The 18,101-nt window shown below is 29.4% G+C and overlaps 7 protein-coding genes across 7 annotated transcripts; 4 read left to right on the plus strand and 3 right to left on the minus strand. All coding sequences in view use genetic code 12, as the record gives it.

Moving 5' to 3' along the window:
• Positions 1-664: 664 nt before the first annotated feature.
• On the plus strand, positions 665-1,627 carry RBT7 (Rbt7p; the record flags this gene model as incomplete). Its single annotated transcript, XM_051762267.1, has 1 exon — positions 665-1,627. One exon carries the CDS (start codon positions 665-667, stop codon positions 1,625-1,627), a length of 963 nt encoding a protein of 320 aa, XP_051621390.1.
• Positions 1,628-2,468: 841 nt separating this feature from the next.
• Positions 2,469-7,658, plus strand: KGF54_001853 (aminophospholipid-translocating P4-type ATPase; the record flags this gene model as incomplete). Its single annotated transcript, XM_051762268.1, has 1 exon — positions 2,469-7,658. One exon carries the CDS (start codon positions 2,469-2,471, stop codon positions 7,656-7,658), a length of 5,190 nt encoding a protein of 1,729 aa, XP_051621391.1.
• Positions 7,659-7,720: 62 nt separating this feature from the next.
• Positions 7,721-10,378, minus strand: BUB1 (protein kinase; the record flags this gene model as incomplete). The annotated part of the gene is made up of 1 exon (XM_051762269.1): positions 7,721-10,378. One exon carries the CDS (start codon positions 10,376-10,378, stop codon positions 7,721-7,723), a length of 2,658 nt encoding a protein of 885 aa, XP_051621392.1.
• Positions 10,379-10,546: 168 nt separating this feature from the next.
• KGF54_001855 (GPI-anchor transamidase subunit) lies at positions 10,547-12,373 on the plus strand (the record flags this gene model as incomplete). Its single annotated transcript, XM_051762270.1, has 1 exon — positions 10,547-12,373. One exon carries the CDS (start codon positions 10,547-10,549, stop codon positions 12,371-12,373), a length of 1,827 nt encoding a protein of 608 aa, XP_051621393.1.
• Positions 12,374-12,501: 128 nt separating this feature from the next.
• On the minus strand, positions 12,502-13,404 carry KGF54_001856 (Elongator subunit; the record flags this gene model as incomplete). The annotated part of the gene is made up of 1 exon (XM_051762271.1): positions 12,502-13,404. The coding sequence occupies one exon, from the start codon at positions 13,402-13,404 to the stop codon at positions 12,502-12,504; it is 903 nt and encodes a 300-aa protein (XP_051621394.1).
• Positions 13,405-13,553: 149 nt separating this feature from the next.
• Positions 13,554-16,763, plus strand: KGF54_001857 (mRNA-binding U2 snRNP complex subunit; the record flags this gene model as incomplete). Its single annotated transcript, XM_051762272.1, has 1 exon — positions 13,554-16,763. The coding sequence occupies one exon, from the start codon at positions 13,554-13,556 to the stop codon at positions 16,761-16,763; it is 3,210 nt and encodes a 1,069-aa protein (XP_051621395.1).
• Positions 16,764-16,853: 90 nt separating this feature from the next.
• Positions 16,854-17,825, minus strand: KGF54_001858 (uncharacterized protein; the record flags this gene model as incomplete). The annotated part of the gene is made up of 1 exon (XM_051762273.1): positions 16,854-17,825. The coding sequence occupies one exon, from the start codon at positions 17,823-17,825 to the stop codon at positions 16,854-16,856; it is 972 nt and encodes a 323-aa protein (XP_051621396.1).
• Between the last annotated feature and the right edge of the window lie 276 nt (positions 17,826-18,101).

An 18,101-nucleotide genomic window follows, 5' to 3' on the forward strand; every position in this document is an offset into this window, starting at 1 on the left:
ATGGAAAAAACTAAAGGCTAAATCCGAACCAACTTCATTCACTTTTCGTATACTAACAAGTTTTAAGGTAAAAATTATTTTGGGGGACCACATGGTTGTTTTCAATATTCCTTTTTCGTTTATAAAACTGACAGAAACAGTCAATCAATCAAATTTTTTAGTTTGTTTTTGACTAATTTAAAAGGGGAAATAACCTCGAAATTTTAATTCTATTACAGTTTTGAATTTGGCAATTAAATGATTATTAGTTATGCAATTGATTTAAAAATAATAAATTTTGAGTTGTTATAATATTAAAATCAAAATTATTATCATTAAAACAATATAAAAAATCAAATCTATTAAACATGTGGGTTGATCTATTTTTATTATTGAAATTAAATTAATATGTCTAATGTTTTAAATATTTGTTTTTGTAACTCAATTTTAATTAGTGGACTTAGAAATTTCAAATTTTTCAATATTTTCAAAATAATATAATTTAGAACAATAAAGATTTTGAAAAACTCAATTGAAGATACGAATCGGCCATTATATGAAGCGGCATCATGAGTATAAATAGTTGATAAACTCCCCCGTTCAATGTAACTATTCATTTTTCTTTTATTTAATCTAGTTTTTAGTATTCAAATCATTAACTCAATTCAAAATTACCAAAGACATAATGTTATCTCAATTACTTACTGCTGCAATTGCTATAAACACTGTTGTTGCTTCACCATATGCAGTTCCATATTTTGGTAAATATTTCCATGGTCAAAGAACTTCAAATGATTCATCATCTGATGGTAACAATTATCCAGTAAAAGATTGTTCAGCTTTTATTGCAAGTACTCCAGATTCATGGTCATGTCATAATAAAACAGTTATTTCAAATGAATGTTGTTTTGAAGATTATGGTATATTAATGCAAGCTCAATTTTGGGATTATAATACTACCTTGTTAGATATTGCAGTTAATGGATCAACTCAAGATGTTGTTGAAGCAGAATTAAGAGCACAAATTAGTTCACTTGATGATGATTTAAAAAAGACATTTACAATTCATGGTTTATGGAATGATTTATGTAATGGTTCATATAATCAATATTGTCAACCATCATTAGAAGTTAATAATACTATAGATAATTTAACTGATTTAATTGGTAATAAATTTAAAGAAACTCAATTATTAAAAATTATGAAAAAATATTGGATTAACACCCTTAAATCAAATGTTGATGATCAAGCAAGTGCATCATTATGGGAGCATGAATATAATAAACATGGTACATGTATGAATACATTAAATCCATCATGTTTTAATTCAAATTATACAAAATTTGAAAATACTGTTAATTTTTATAAAAAAACAGTTGAAATTTGGTCACAATTAGATACTTATGAATTTTTAGCAGCAGCAGGTATATATCCAACAACAACAAGAAAATATAAATTATCTGATGTTGAAAAAGCATTAGCTGAAGCTCATGGTGGTACTGTTTATGTTGGATGTTTAAATGGTGCAATTGATGAAATTTGGTATTACTATAATTTACAAGGAAATGTATTAACTGGTACTTATAGACCAATTGATCAAACTGGTAAAAGTTCATGTAATTCAACTGTTTGGTATATTCCAAAATAGACAAAGTTTCTAAATGAACTTTAAATAATTTTTTGCAGCCATGCAATTCTTTTCAATTCTTCTTCGTTGCCAATTTTAGATTTAATTTAGATTTTATTCGTTAGTTTGTATAGATGAAAATTTTATATATGTAAAAGTTAGATATTAAGTTCTTCAAGTTGTAGTATAAAACTCTGATGTTCATAGACTATACAATTTATAGGAAGGTTATGAGTTCTAAAATTGATCACAGAGCCGTATACTAAAAAAACAGTCTTAATTATTTACGAGAAAAAAAAAAAAAAGATTAGTTAACAACAAACCATTTGAAGATCAAAAAATTTACTAAGCCTTAATGTATTTCTTGAGATAACATAGATGCGAAAATTATGTATTACTTGAGTCTATATCTCTTGTATTATTTGTCTCAATCGAATGTAAAACGGTTAATCACAAATTAAAGTTAATTATCAACTACTTAAATAAATCAATTTTAGTAACACATTTGACAATATATTTTTCAAAATATGTAAATCAAAACCAAAATTGTTTTTTCTTTACTTTTTGATCTCTTTATATTTTTAACTTTTATTATATTTTTAATTCTGAAACAATTAAAACAACAATTATCATCTTGTTTAATCAATTTAATAATAACTTATTATTATAAAATATTAATAATAATTTAAATAATAAAACAAATTATAAAAAAAAAATTATAAATTAGATACCTGTCATTTTTCATTCGTTTATTTCATTTTAAATTCAAGGCATATATATCCTAATTTGCCATTAAGTACAAAGCTTTTTATTATTCTCAAGATTAATATAGCCATATCAATCAAATATATAGTAATGAATAATGTATAATGATTCGAGAGATGATTCTCGAAATAATAAGTCAACTTCAATAAGTCCTGGTCAATCCGAAGATTTTACAACTCAAGATCTATCAACTGAACATTCATCAATACCAATTCCGAAATCAGCTCCATTACCAACTACAACTTCAGAAAATAATCAAAGTTCTTTACAAGTTCCAAATACTAGACGGAAACGTGGATTATCTTTACGGTCACAATTATTCAATAAAGCATTTAATATACAACAAGATCAATCATCACCAAATTCACAGAACAACACGACGACATCAACTCTACATAACAAAAATGTAACCTTTGCGACACAAAATGGAATAGAACTACAAGATATACCCAAAGATTTAACTCCTGAACCACCACAAATAAATGTTGAAGAGTGTCCTGAACCTTATCTAACATCTTCATCAGCAATACATTTGGGGAAATATGAACCTTATAATACTTATGAAAATCAATTAACTAGATCATCTACTCATTTGACTATTGAAAGAAGTAACAATAGTTCGGCATCATCATTTGTATCAAGAAGGGAAAGGCTCCATGGTATTTCCAACAATAAATTTAAAAAGAGATTGATAGAATTCAAAAATAAATTACTTGGTCTAAAATGTTTGCCAGCAACTGAAGCTGGAAGAATTATACCACTATCAGTAAATCCAAATTCAGTCAACTCATACTACCTGGATGAATACTATCTACCAAAACAAAAAAGTTACATAGATGAAAGAACAAATCTACCATACATCAGCAATCTAGTAACATCATCAAAGTATACAATATATTCATTTTTACCGAAACAATTACGAGCGCAATTCTCCAAAATTGCAAATTGTTATTTCATGATTGTTGCCATAATGCAAATGATACCTGGTTGGTCAACTACTGGTCAATATACAACGATTATTCCATTATGTATATTCATGTCTATATCAATAGCAAGAGAAGGTTTTGATGATTGGAAAAGACATGGTCATGATAAAGAAGAAAATAGTAAAATGACCACTATAATTAGAGAAGATGAAGATTTAAGTAGTTTTGATACTCATTCAATCAACACTATACTAACAGAAACAATACCAGTTCCTAATATTACGAAAAATAATTTATCTATACATAATATATCATCAACATCATCACTATCAGATACAGAAGATACATCAGCTAGAAGACATTCTTTATCTTATAACGACAGAGCTGCATTAAAGAGATATAACTTGAAAGAAATACCGACAAAATGGAAAAATTTAAAAGTCGGTGATATAGTGAAAATTAAAGAAAACGAATGGTTTCCAGCAGATGTTTTACTACTAGCTACAAGTGATATGGAAAAACACGAAGCATTTGTTGAAACAATGGCATTAGATGGTGAAACCAATTTAAAGTCGAAACAACCTCATCCAGAATTATCAAAAAGAGCTTCAACTGTACCTGGTTTGAAAAATTTGAAAACTTTGATTACAACAGAAGATCCAAATCTTGATTTATATAATTTTGAAGCATCATTTCAATTAAATGATGAGATTTATTCATTAAATTCTGATAATATCGTGTATCGTGGTAGTATATTGAGAAACACGGACTCAGTTTTAGGTATAGTTGTCTTCACTGGTGAAGAAACTAAAATTAGAATGAATAATATTAAAAATCCAAGAACCAAAGCTCCAAAGCTTCAAAAAAATATTAATTATATCGTCATATTCATGGTGTTTGTTGTTATTATGTTGTCAGCGTTTTCAACGATGGCACAACGTATTCAATTTAGAGATCATAGATTAAAAGATTGGTATTTATATCAACAAGATGCAGGTGTAGCTGCAACTTTAATGGGTTTCATCATTATGTATAATACTTTAATTCCGCTTTCACTTTATGTTACAATGGAAATTATTAAAGTGATGCAACTATGTTTTTTACAATTTGATATTGATATGTATCATGTTGAAACCAATACACCAGCTGATGCCAAAACTGCAACCATTTTAGAAGAGCTTGGACAAGTTTCATACGTTTTCAGTGATAAGACTGGTACTTTAACTGATAACAAGATGATTTTCAGAAAATTTAGTGTTTGTGGAGTTAGTTGGTTACATGATTTAGATTTAATGCTTAAGGAAAAAGAAAATCCAAATAGTCAAAATATACCTCCATTAGTTGCAAGATTAAGTATGCATGTGAAATCTAAAAAAGATCTTGAAGATGTCAATATAAATCACAAAAACAGTACAACTTCAGTTGTTAGAGATAGTATGGATGGTAGACATTCTGGATTAAGTGCAAAAAGTTGGGTTTCAACAGCTCAACCTCATAAAAAACAAAATCCAACTAATTCAATTCAACTATTAAAACATTTGCAATCTCATCCTCATACATTGTTTGCAAGGAAAGCCAAATTGTTTTTGTTATCGTTAGCTTTGTGTAGTACATGTTTACCTAGAAGGAAAAAAGCTTTAAAACATAAAGTTAGTGAGTCATCATCATCAATAGAAGAGATTATTGACGAAGATGAATGCGAAGACGATGCTTCAATCATGTATCAAGCTGCTTCGCCAGACGAGTTAGCATTAGTTCAAGCTGCCAGAGATTTGGGTTATGTTGTATTTGACAAATCAAGTGATAACTTAAAAATTAAAACATACCCGAATGGATTTGAGAGTGAACCAGTCGTTGAAGAATATCAAGTGCTTGAAATAATAGAATTCTCATCAGCTAGAAAAAGAATGTCGATTGTTGTTAGATTTCCAGACGGTAGAATAGCTATTATATGTAAAGGAGCAGACAACATAATTTTAGAGAAATTGAAAAATTCCAAAATGGCTCAAAATAAAGCTAAAGATATAGCATTACAATCAACTGAAAGAAAAATGGAGGAAGCTGATGTTGTATTACAATCAAGATTTTCTCATGACTTAGAATCTAGAAAATCTGGATTATCATTCCGTCAAAGCATAAATATTGGAAACTCAGCACCAGCAAGAATGAATACTATAGATAATGCTTTAATGAGTACAGAAGAGGAAGAGATTGCTGATATCGCTGATAAAGCTAGGAAATCATTACATCTTCAACAAGCTCAAAGATATAGTTTAGATGAAGAAGAACTAAACGATGGTAAAAAATCTACAGCATCTGATCAACATACTCATTCAATACCTCATGATAAGTTATTAGTCAATGAAGAATATATTGTTGAAAAGACTTTAGAACATATTGAGGAATTTTCAACCGAAGGATTACGTACTTTATTATACTCATTTAGATGGTTAGACAAAGCTGAATTTGAATCATGGCATTCAGAATATTCCAATGCTAAAACAGCATTAACAGATCGTGCAAAATTAGTTGAAGAAACAGGTGGCAAGATTGAAAAGAATCTTGAATTAATTGGTGCTACCGCAATTGAAGATAAATTACAAGATGGAGTAAGTGAAACTATTGTCAAATTGAGAAGAGCTGGTATTAAACTCTGGATGTTGACTGGTGATAAAAGAGAAACTGCAATCAATATCGGATATTCATGTCGTCTTATAAAGGATTATTCAACTGTGACTATACTATCAAATGATGAGGGTAAACAAGCTATCTTGAATAAAATCACTTCATTTCTGAAAGAGATTAAAGGTGGAAGAATAGCACATAGCGTTTTAGTCATTGATGGTGGAACATTAGCAGATGTTGAGGCTGATCCAACTTTGTTAGCATTATTTTTAGATTTATGTGTTGAAGTTGATTCAACAATTTGTTGTAGAGCTTCACCTTCACAAAAGGCAAATATGGTCAGTGCAGTTAGGAAATTAAAAAATGAATCAGTTACATTAGCTATTGGAGATGGTGCAAATGATATTGCAATGATTCAAAGTGCAGATATAGGTGTTGGTATTACGGGTAAAGAAGGTTTACAAGCTGCAAGATCTGCTGATTATGCAATTGCACAGTTTAGATTTTTGTTGAAATTATTATTGGTCAATGGTAGATACAATTATATCAGAACTTCAAAATTTGTTTTGTGTACATTCTACAAGGAGTTGTTGTTTTATTTGACTCAATGTATTTATCAAAGAAATACATTATTTTCAGGATCATCAATGTATGAAAGCTGGTCATTATCAATGTTTAATACACTATTTACTTCATTACCTGTTCTTTGCATCGGGATGTTTGATAAAGATCTAAAGCCAGCTACATTGTTAGCAGTTCCAGAACTATATGCAAAGGGAAGATTATATCAAGCGTTCAATTTGAAGGTGTTTATTTCATGGATGTTACTAGCTACACTACAAAGTCTTGGTATGACATTTTTAGGATTTTATATTTGGGGTTTTACTGCATTACGTGATAATACAACTTTTGCATTAGGTTCATTATTATTCACTGCTTTAATTATTGTCATAAATGCTAAAATCACATTTTTAGAGATGCAAAATAGACAATGGTTAGCATTTGCATCATTTATAATATCAGTAGGTGGATTTGGTCTATGGAATGTATTAATAATGATGCTTTATAGAAAAAAACAGTCACCAATTTTCTTTGTCGCTTATGGTTTACTAACTTGGGGTCAAGATCAAAGTTGGTGGGCTGCATTATTGATAATTTTCACAGTTCCTTTATTTTTTGATATACTTATTAAGATTTTCAAATTTATGTTCAAACCCAATGATGATGATACTTTTAAAGTTTATGAACAAGATTTTGAATTGAGGCGAGTTTTTGAACATACTGCTTACAAGGATTTATATCAAGGTTGGACTTTTGTTCGTGAGCCATCAACTACCAGAATGTTGATACTCAATTTGTTTAATAAATTTGGTCTTGGTTTCATGTTTCCGAAGAAAATCAATGAAGATGAATTAAGAGAAGCTGCAGCAGCTAATGATGAGAATGAGTTACAATTACAATCTACAATCAGTAGGAAAAGAGCAGGGACAAATCCAATGTCTCATGAATTACCACCTAGTGGAGAAGGGTATAACGTACATGCAAATGATTTTGCACGAAATTCAGTTCAAGAAGATGGTTATGAGATATTACCAAGTGGTAAAAAATTCAAAATCAAACGAAAAGATGAAAGTAATAAATGGTCTTCTTTTGGATTTCGTGATGATGAAGATGTCGATGCTATTATAGATGAAAGATTGAAAAAATTAGAAGAAGGAGAAAATGGCAATAAGTAAATATAAGAATTTGTAAATAAATAATGTTACAAATGTACATATTAAAGAGGATTTTGTTCTAGCTAAATCTTGAGCTCTAATTCTTTTATAGTCTCTTTCAACCTTTCTGACCTTGAACTTCTTTCAAGACAAATTTCTAAATCGCTTAGTATGTTGAGATCTAAATTATAATTATAATCATGGAAAACTTGAAATAATTTACTCCAGACATTTTTCAATTTGAGTTTTTGTAGTTCATTTTGTATTTGACTCAAGTCATTTTTAATAAAATTTTTGTCAAATAATAATTCAAACATGATCCTAGCTACTCCTTCATAATCTTTCCTCATTAGCATCTCATCATTTAAATTATCAAAGAAACCACCAGAGTTTCTTCTGTTATAGTTGGATATTCTTTTCATTTCTTTTAAATCAATAGCTTTACCAAAATTAATCAAAAGTATACTTTTTTTGTTCCAACCATTCTGTCCGTATCGACTGTAATCAGATGACCAGAACCTATCATCAACATTCTCAAAATTAATCAATACATTTTCTAGTCTTATATCACCATGAATTATATCTATCTCATGTAATGTTTTAACAGCTTTCAACAATTCGAGCGTTAATAATGAACAAAGCCATTCATTAATTTTCAAATCCGAATTTCTATAATAATCGGCTACTGACTTGAAACTTTTTTGATTTTGATGATGATCAAGAACTAAAAAACTCTCGTCTTTGAAGTAATACAACGAATCTGATTTAATGAAGTATCTCGAGAATTCGGGTTTAGCTAATAATTTTCTTTGGATTCTATGTATTACAAAGAACTCCCATCTTGAAGTTGGACTCATTACTTTTAAAAATTTTAGAACTCCAGAACCTGTCTCAACAAGATATAGGTTTTGTTCTTGGTTTAACACTTTAATCAATAGATATACTTCTTCACCTAGATAATCAATTAAAGTCAGTCGGGTTCCCTTTATGAAATTTGATGAATTTTGAGCGATTTGTTTTAGTTCATTAAATTTATTGTTGGAAGATGATGATTTGTTGTAGTAACCTGGGTAAGTTGTGATCGGAATCGATAAATTATTGATGATATATTCTTGCATCTCATTATTTAGTGGGTAATGCAAAATGACTTCATCATTGTTAACAAAACTTCTAGGATTTGCAACAAATGGTGAGCTTAGATAATCATTACTTTGTCTGCTGCTAGATTGTTGCTTTGAATACTCTAATTGTGTGGGTTTATACTCTTGATGACTGTGATTCCGTTTCGCTATTGGAGTTTGTTTTATTGGATGAATAGTTTCTGTCACGAATCCTTCTAAATTAGTGACTGTTGGATCATCTAGCTTGTCATCATCCAGCTCTTGAGAATTATCATATGTTTGAGATACTTGATTAAATATACCAAATACTTCATTTTTAGCCATTTTGGAGAAGGAGGTTACTGTTGGATCCTTAAATGGTTTTGTGGAAGTCGTATCATCGTTCATTTGTATGGAGAATGATTTTGTTTCTTCATTGTTAATCAATTCCTCCTGGTTTTCTTTATCTCCAAAATTTTTTATTTTACTACTCTTTTCCTCCAGTCTTGTGTTTTTTACTCTGTGCTTTTGCTGTGCTAGTAACTCCATCATTGAAAATTCTTCAGAATCAGTTGAGTATATCAAATCTAAATTTACCATTATTTTTTCTGGTTTTTTGCCAACTGCTTCAACTAAAGTGTAAACCATGTTTTTATTGTCAACATGACTCAGTCTTTTGTAATCTTGATTTATGCTAGGTCGATTGATTATTGATGAAGCTTCATCACAGAAAATTTGCACTTTATCATTACTGGCATGTCGTATTGGACCTTTTTGTTTAAGCACTTGACCATTCCATTGAGTTGGTGTTGTGATATTTTCTTTAATTTTTTGTTTCCTTGGATCTAGTTTTAATTTTTGATCGTAATTATTTTCAAATATTGAAGATAGCACACTTCGGTTATTATCAATATTATCTTGATATACGTCTAATTTTGATTTTTTTCTAGGTAGTTCAACTTCAGTAAGCTCTATTTGAGATCCTCTTTTCAACGCTAGTATATTTCTGATTTCTTCACTTGATGACGAAACTCTGTTTTCCTGTAATTGCAATCGCCTTTTAAAATTTTCATAAGATCTTTGTAGTCGAGCTAATGGAAATGCTTTATATTGTAAACCTAATTCATAAATTTGGGCTGCATCAACATACTTTCCATCTATTTCCAAATGCTGTGCAAATTCCTCATAAAATAATGCCAATTGATTACCAATTTCCTTCTTCGCCAAATAAATGTAGATGTCTCTTGGGGTATCACAATAATTTGTATATTCAAGCCAAATTTTTAAATATCTAAAGTCGTTCTTGTATTGAGGTAGATCTCTGAAATCTGATGTACATCTTTCCAATAAATTTACCAAATCACTATCTGTATTTGCACCTTGTGGAAAATTTCTATGAGTCCAATCAATATAGTTGAGGTATATTTGTAAAGGATCATCCATTTCATTTATCGACTTTAATTCTAGTTCAAATTTGTTTCTTTCTTCTTGAAGTTCTACTTTAGTTTGAAAATATGAATTTGTGTTTGATTTTTTCATTGTGCTTGATAATTTTGAAACAGACCTTCCACCTGATAAAGGTTGAATGTTTTCCTTATGCATTTCTATCACATCTATATCTCTAGGTGAAGATGTTTTCATTTCATTGGTATCATATATAATATTGTTTTGATGTTTACATAAAAATAAATAAAAAGTAAACAAAAGATCTCATACATTAAAAACGCGCGTTGTTTATAAAATTTGATCTAACAACACAATTATAACCAACTAATAAATTCATAGTTCAACATATACATTATAAAAGTTATGAATTACTTGATACGAGCGATACTAATACTGATATTGATATGGACCAAGAATGTTATAGCGGATGAATCATATTCAGAAAGTCTAGACTTAAAACCATTACCAAGAAATAAATTATTGACAGGTTTTAATTTTCAAATTGAATCATCACCATTTAAAATTATAGATATCGATAATAACAATGATTTTAGTCCCAAAATTAGTCATTATTCATTATTTCCAAATACCTTGGGTCCAATATTGGAATCTACAAATACTCGTGAATTATCTTTAAGATTTACTCAAGGTTGGTGGGATGCTCAATCATGGGGTAAATTACCACATAATGGTTTATTTAGTGGTGGAACTGGAGTTGAAGTAGTTGCTGTTATTGAAGCGTCAAATTCTACAGAAGCTAAACGCAATTGGTCCAAATTAACAAAAATTTTATCCGGATTTTTTTGTGCATCATTAAACTCAATAAATGATGAAATTACAACTTTTCCAAAGCATGCAATTGAAAATATACAAATAAAAAATTATCAACCAGAATTGGGGAATAAATTGTATCTATTAAGAGCTGCATTACCAAGTGAACCAGTTTGTACTGAAAATTTAACACCTTTTGTCAAATTATTACCAACAAGAGGAAAAGCTGGTATTTCTTCTCTTTTAGATGGTCATAAAATTTTTGATTCATTATGGCATGGAATGTCAATAGATGTAACAACTGAATGTGATGATGATAACAATTGTAAATTGAAATTATATCAAACTGTCAATCAAGTTATAGATATTATAAGATCAATACGTAAACAAAAAGAAGGTATTATTCCAAAGCCCACCCCCGGTGATCAATTAAGATGTAATCCGAACAAGACTCACAACATATGGCAATGTTTTCCTTTAAATGATCCAACTGAGTTGGAGTGGAATCTAGAAACGTTGTATGGAAGAAATATTAAGGGACCAGCTTTTGAAGATGATCCAGATGTTACCAAAATAAATGTTGAATTTGATCCTTCAGCCTGGAATATTCAAATGCAAAAAGACAACCCCACAACAATCATCACAAATTCATTAAACACTCATGGAACTTATCAAGCTACAGAAGCAATATCAGAACGATATCGTTACGATCTCAAATTCTCATCTACAAATACTAGTCAAGTGGTACCAATTGACAATCCTCCACTACATGTATCACGTTCTTTAATGGGATATTCATTAGACAATGGTGGTTTACGTTCAGCATTTACAAATCCTAGTGACAAAGAAGTGAACTTTATTTATTTTGAGTCCTTACCTTGGTTTATGAGATTATATTTAAGTAGTATGGAGCTAAGTTTAAAGAATTCAACTGGTACTTACAAAATTGAAGATCAAACAAAATTTATTATAGATAGATACTATAGACCATCATTGGATAGAGCAAGACCATCACATATGGAATTAGTAATGACAGTACCACCAAAACTGACATTAGCTATGACTTATGAGTTTGACAAATCATTATTGCTTTATCGTGAATATCCACCTGATGCAAATCATGGATTTGATGTTGAACCAGCAGTCATTATTGTTAAAGATGATAAGGATAATAAATTTTACGAATTTAGAACTACAAGTTTATTATTAACACTCCCAACACCGGATTTTTCCATGCCTTATAATGTTATTATTTTGACATGTACAGTTTTATCATTAGCTTTTGGTATTGTATTTAATTTGTTAACTAAAAAAACCGTAACTGAGGAAGAATTTGAGTTAGTCGCTCAAAATAGTAATTTTGCTAAATTGAAAGCAGCTATACAATCAAAAGTTTTCAGAAAGACTAAAATAGATTAATAGTTAGGATGTATATAGAGATTTCGAGACACGTCGAATTCAGGTAAATAAAAAAAGTTGAATTAACTGCTTACTTTTACGAAAAGATTTAATCGAAAAGTCTATATTTTTATTGCGATTCAAACTTCTTAAAAAGGGTCTTCATATGGATCTTCTTCATCATAATCATCATCTTTTTCAAATTCATAAACAATAGCTCCACCAGATGATCCTAGTGCTTCTTGAGCTTGCATAAATGGTAATTCAACTTGTTCTCTTGCAAGTTTTTGCTTATCACTTGTAGTTAGATTGAAAGTTGTTAAATCTTTCAAAAGTTCTTCATCCTCCGTATTATCTGCTGGTGTTTGTTCTTTTATTATTTCATATGAATGATTTTTACTATCAATCTTGAATTTATAGATCAATGATCTTCCTGATTTTCTTCTATTTGTTAGCACAACTTTAAAGGTTTCACTATTTAAATTTGCATTCACTGGAAAATTTAATTGAGACATGTCTCTTTCAAGAGATTCTTCATCTATTGATTCATTTGTTAGTGGCTCTATCTCAAAAATTGAACTGGCAATATATGTCAATAATGCTATATTTGATGGATAATTTGTATATTTCATGAATGGAGCAACGCAATTAGTATGATATGTGGCAACAACAACCAGTTGAGGTGTGACTAAATTAGCTATGAACAGGGTTAAGCTTTCGTTCGTAATGTAATTTAATGAATCTATGATTATGACATTTTTTGAAGTATTTGATGTTGAAGATGAGTCAGTTGGGTTGTGGGCCTTAACAAATTTAATGACATCTGCCAATGGAGTTACTGTACAGTCCAAAAACTCTGTGGCGTAGGTTGGTTTATTTATTGTTTCATATGATAAGTATAATATTTTATGATTTGATTTAATTTGATGTATATATTCTTGAATCAAATAATATGATGATTGAGTTAACGAGTCTAATATCAAATGAAATGATGAACTTTCTCTGAAGGATAGAAGCCTCGTGAGTAATACAGTTGCATTTTGATTTGACATTACGGATAGTTGTACTGATGAACAACTGTTTCAATTTATCGACTGTTCCAGTAAAGTTAAGCTGAGATCTTTGCAACCACAAAAAAAATATATGAAGATAAAAATACCACTTTAAATCAATTTTTACAACCAAATACAAACCTTCATAAATGCTGATGAATGGGACAAAGAATCGACTAACGGGTAATTACTCAATATCTGATGTGTTAAATAGAGAATTACAAAAAGAATTTGAACGTGATGTCTCCATATCCAACCAATCACTACAAAACGAAATTAATAAAAACGACTACAATAAACAGAAAAGAGTGATGAATTTAAATTTTGATGATCAACGATCTCAAAAGGATATCTTGAATGAACGTAATCTAGAAAGAGAAGAAAGAAGAGTACAGCAGTTTATAAAAGAACGAAATGACTATGGTGAAGATTCAGAATATGAATTAAAACGAAGAAAATTGAATGAACAAGAGGAAAAGACTAAAGAATTATCACCATCAGAGACAAGTCTTATACGGAGATTGAAAGAGGATAATGTACCAATCATTAATGGTATACCATTGACTGATGAGATTCTTGACAGAATACTACCTGAAGGATTTGTTAAAGTAAAACCTCCCTCAGATTTTCAACAACTACAAACAACATCAAAACCAGATATAACTACGTCAACTACTACTAAAGAGTATTTCCCACCAACGAATGAAATAGCTGCAATATCAACATCATTATCAACTAAAGAGATACCAGGAGTGCACGGACTAGAATATTTTAAAGAAGAAGATATGAAGTATTTCGGCAATCTACTAAAGATTAAACCTGAAGATTTGGATGAAGACGAAAGAAAAGAAGTGCAATCGATGAAACTTATATTAAAAGTTAAAAACGGTACTCAGATTGTCAGAAAAAGAGCCATGAGATCTTTAACCGAAAGTGCAAAAAATTTTGGTCCTAAAATTATATTAAGTCAAATACTACCAGTACTTGTTGAACCGACCTTAGGAGATCAAGAAAGACATCTACTAGTTAAAATGGTTAGTAGAACATTATTTCAACTTCAAGATTCAGTACGACCATATACAGACAAAATCGTACATGTGTTGTCTCCATTTTTAATCGATGAGGATCCAACTTTAAGGAATGAAACTAAGGACATTTTAACAAATTTAGTAAAAGCAGTTGGGTTTGGAACTATCATATCAACCTTGAGGCCGGATCTTGATCATGTTGATGAATATGTTAGAAATTTAACTTCAAGAGTACTTGCAATCGTTGCTAATACAACAGGTTTACAACAGTATTTACCATTTGTTAGGGCAGTAGTGAAATCTCGTAAAACCTGGACAGCAAAGCATACAGGTATAAAATCCCTACAACAATTATGTATAACATTAGGAAAAGGAAATGGATCTGCTGTACTACCACATTTGACTCAAATAATTGAAATTTTGACTCCAGCTATACACGATGAATCACCTCATGTTAAAACAATCACAGCTATTACATTATCACAATTGGCAGAAAATGTTGCACCTTATGGGATTGACTCGTTTGAACAAATTTTGGAACCACTTTGGTATGAAATTAGAATGCAAAGAGGTAAAGGATTAGCAGCATTTTTAAAATGTATTGGATCAATTATACCTTTAATGGCTTATGACCCTAATTACGAAGAGTATACGAATTACTATACTGCAGAGGTAATGTTTTTGATAACAAAACAATTTACTACTCCAGATGAAGATATGAGAAAAACAATTTTGAGATTAATGACAGGATTACCATTATCAAGAGCATTAATACCTGATTACGATAATAAATTGATCAAACCTTTTTTCAAATCATTTTGGAATAGAAGAACAGCATCTGATAATTCACAAATAATAAATCTTGTTGTAGCTGCAACTAATCATTTGGCTGATAAATTTGATTTTATTACAATTATAATGAATATTATATATTTCAGTAAGGATGACAATGAGCAATTAAGGAGATTATCAATTGAAGCATTAAATGTTATTATATCGAATAAACCTGACGAATTGCTTGGTTTATCTACTGAACAAGTTGAAAGTTTAGTTGATGGAGTTTTATTTGCATTTCAAGAGCAGTCAACACAAAACAAAATCTACTTGAATGCATTTGGAGCAATATCGAAGGCATTAGCTTTAAGAATGAAACCTCATTTAAATTCAATTATAAGTTCAGTATTGTACAGAATGAAAAATAAATCACCAGAAATACGACAGCAATCTTCAGATTTGATAGCCATTATTGCACCAGTCATTAAATTATGTTCAGAAACTGACGATGAGATATTAGCAAAATTAATATTGATATTATATGAATCATTGGGAGAAGTATATCCTGACGTGTTAGGTTCAATAATAAATGCATTATATTCATGTGTCAATTCCATAGATAAATCAACTTTTTTACAAATGGATAATCCTTCAGTCAACCAAATTTTACCAACATTAACACCAATTTTGAAGAATAGACATGAAAAAGTACAAGAATCAAGTATCAGATTAATTGGACTAATTGCAACAAAAAATGCGGAAACAATTGCTGCAAAAGAATGGATGAGAATTTGTTTTGATTTATTAGAAATGTTAAAATCCAACAAGAAAAAAATAAGAGTTGAAGCTAATGCAACATTTGGATATATATCAAAAACAATTGGACCACAAGATGTTATAGTTATGTTATTAAATAATTTAAAAGTTCAAGAACGTCAACTCAGAGTTTGTACAGCTGTTGCAATGGGTATAGTTGCAGAAACTTGTCAACCTTTTACTGTTTTACCAGCTATAATGAATGAATACAAAACTCCTGAAAAGAATGTTCAAAATGGTGTCTTAAAAGCTTTAAGTTTCTTATTTGAATATCTTGATGGCAACACCACAAAAGATTATTTATTTGCTATAACTCCATTATTAGAAGATGCATTAATTGATAGAGATTTAGTTCATAGACAGACTGCTTCAACTGTTGTTTTCCATATTGCAATGAATTGTTATGGAATAATTGAATCAGAATATAACGATGTTTTCATTCACTTGTTGAATTTAATTTTACCAAATATTTATGAGACTTCACCTCATGTTATAGCTAGAATTTTGGAAAGTTTAGACTCATTAAGATTGACTTTAGGTAATGGTACCTTTATGAATTATATATGGGCAGGTTTATTCCATCCAGCAAGAAAAGTTCGTAATGCATTTTGGAAAATTTTCAATAGTGCTTATGTACAGTGTAGTGATGCATTAGTTCCTTATTATCCTAAAATTGAAAATATAGCTGACGAAGAAGAAAAATCAAAATACTATGTTGAAGAATTGGACTTGTGTTTATAATCAAAGAAAGTTAAGTAATAAAAATATCGAATCTTATTAGCGTATGCGTATATATACATGTATAGTTTCTAAAATTAGGTTTATTTACGTTTAGTGTTGAAACGACTTTGAGGGAGTCGCATCATAATTCTGACCTTTTTCATCACCTTCTTGTACTGTAATTAATCGTGGAATTTTTTGGTCAACTATCAATTCTTCTTCATCATCATTTCCACCAGAACTATGATCTTCAACAATATTGTCATTTGTTTCATTTTCATTATAGTATAATCTTGTAACATATTTTGTGACTTTTTGAGCTTGTAATTCAATAATATCATCAACATCAGTTAAATCAATTTCTCCATTTGAAGTATTTGAAGCCGTAATAGAATGTGAAACAACACCTGGATAACAATCAATTTTATAATTTGGTGATAAATTTTCATTATTTGTGAAAAAATTACCACCACTAGTATTATTATTTTTGGCAATTAATGGAATTGACGATAACCAATTCGAAATTTTTTCATTATAAGTCATATTTGCAGTCTTTCTCGGATTCAAATAATTATAAACTTCAACATGTTCTTGTCTTGGATGTTTTTTTTCTAGTTTCCGTTGAATTGGAAATAATTTAGGATGTTTCTCAATTTCATTAGGATCTAAATAATGACTTTGTTGTGTATTTGTAAAGCCATTTAAATTAGATGGTTGTATACCATAAGGAATTGTCACACCATCTTGATTAATTCTATTGTGATCTTCAAGATTTCTTGATAAATGATTTTGAATTTTATGAAGTTCATCATTTGGATCATTTGGTAAAGTTCTTGGGATATAATCTTGTGGTATATCACTTAAGTCACCTTCATTATCATCACTTTTTCTTTGTTCTTCAATTTTTTTTCTAAAACCTTTAATATTAGTCGAGATTTTATTAAATGAATTATTTTGATCTTGAACTTGACTTTGTGGTTTTGAATTTGAATTTGTTTCAGATTGTTTTGTATTTGTAATTGATGAATGATGATTATATTTAAAATGTATTAATGGTAAATGTTTTAATTTATCACCACCCATTATTCAATTGATTATTAATTAGCACGCTGTTGAAGCGCCCACTTAAATATGATGTTGAAATCTGGTTGGTATATTAAAAGAAGAAGTTGTGTAAATTCATTGTTTATTTTTTTTCTACTACATAATTAATAATAAATCAATTGTATTTAAAAATAGGGGGAAAAGAACAACTTTTATAGAACGTGAAATTGACTTCCAATATATTTGAAATAAACTCTTAATGTTTGAATATAAATAATTGGATTAGAAAAGATAATTATCTAATGAGCTTCAATT

Source organism: Candida jiufengensis (assembly GCF_024610255.1).
Source record: "Candida jiufengensis strain CBS 10846 chromosome Unknown scaffold5, whole genome shotgun sequence".
In the NCBI taxonomy this organism is placed as follows: Eukaryota; Fungi; Ascomycota; class Pichiomycetes; order Serinales; family Debaryomycetaceae; genus Lodderomyces; species Lodderomyces jiufengensis.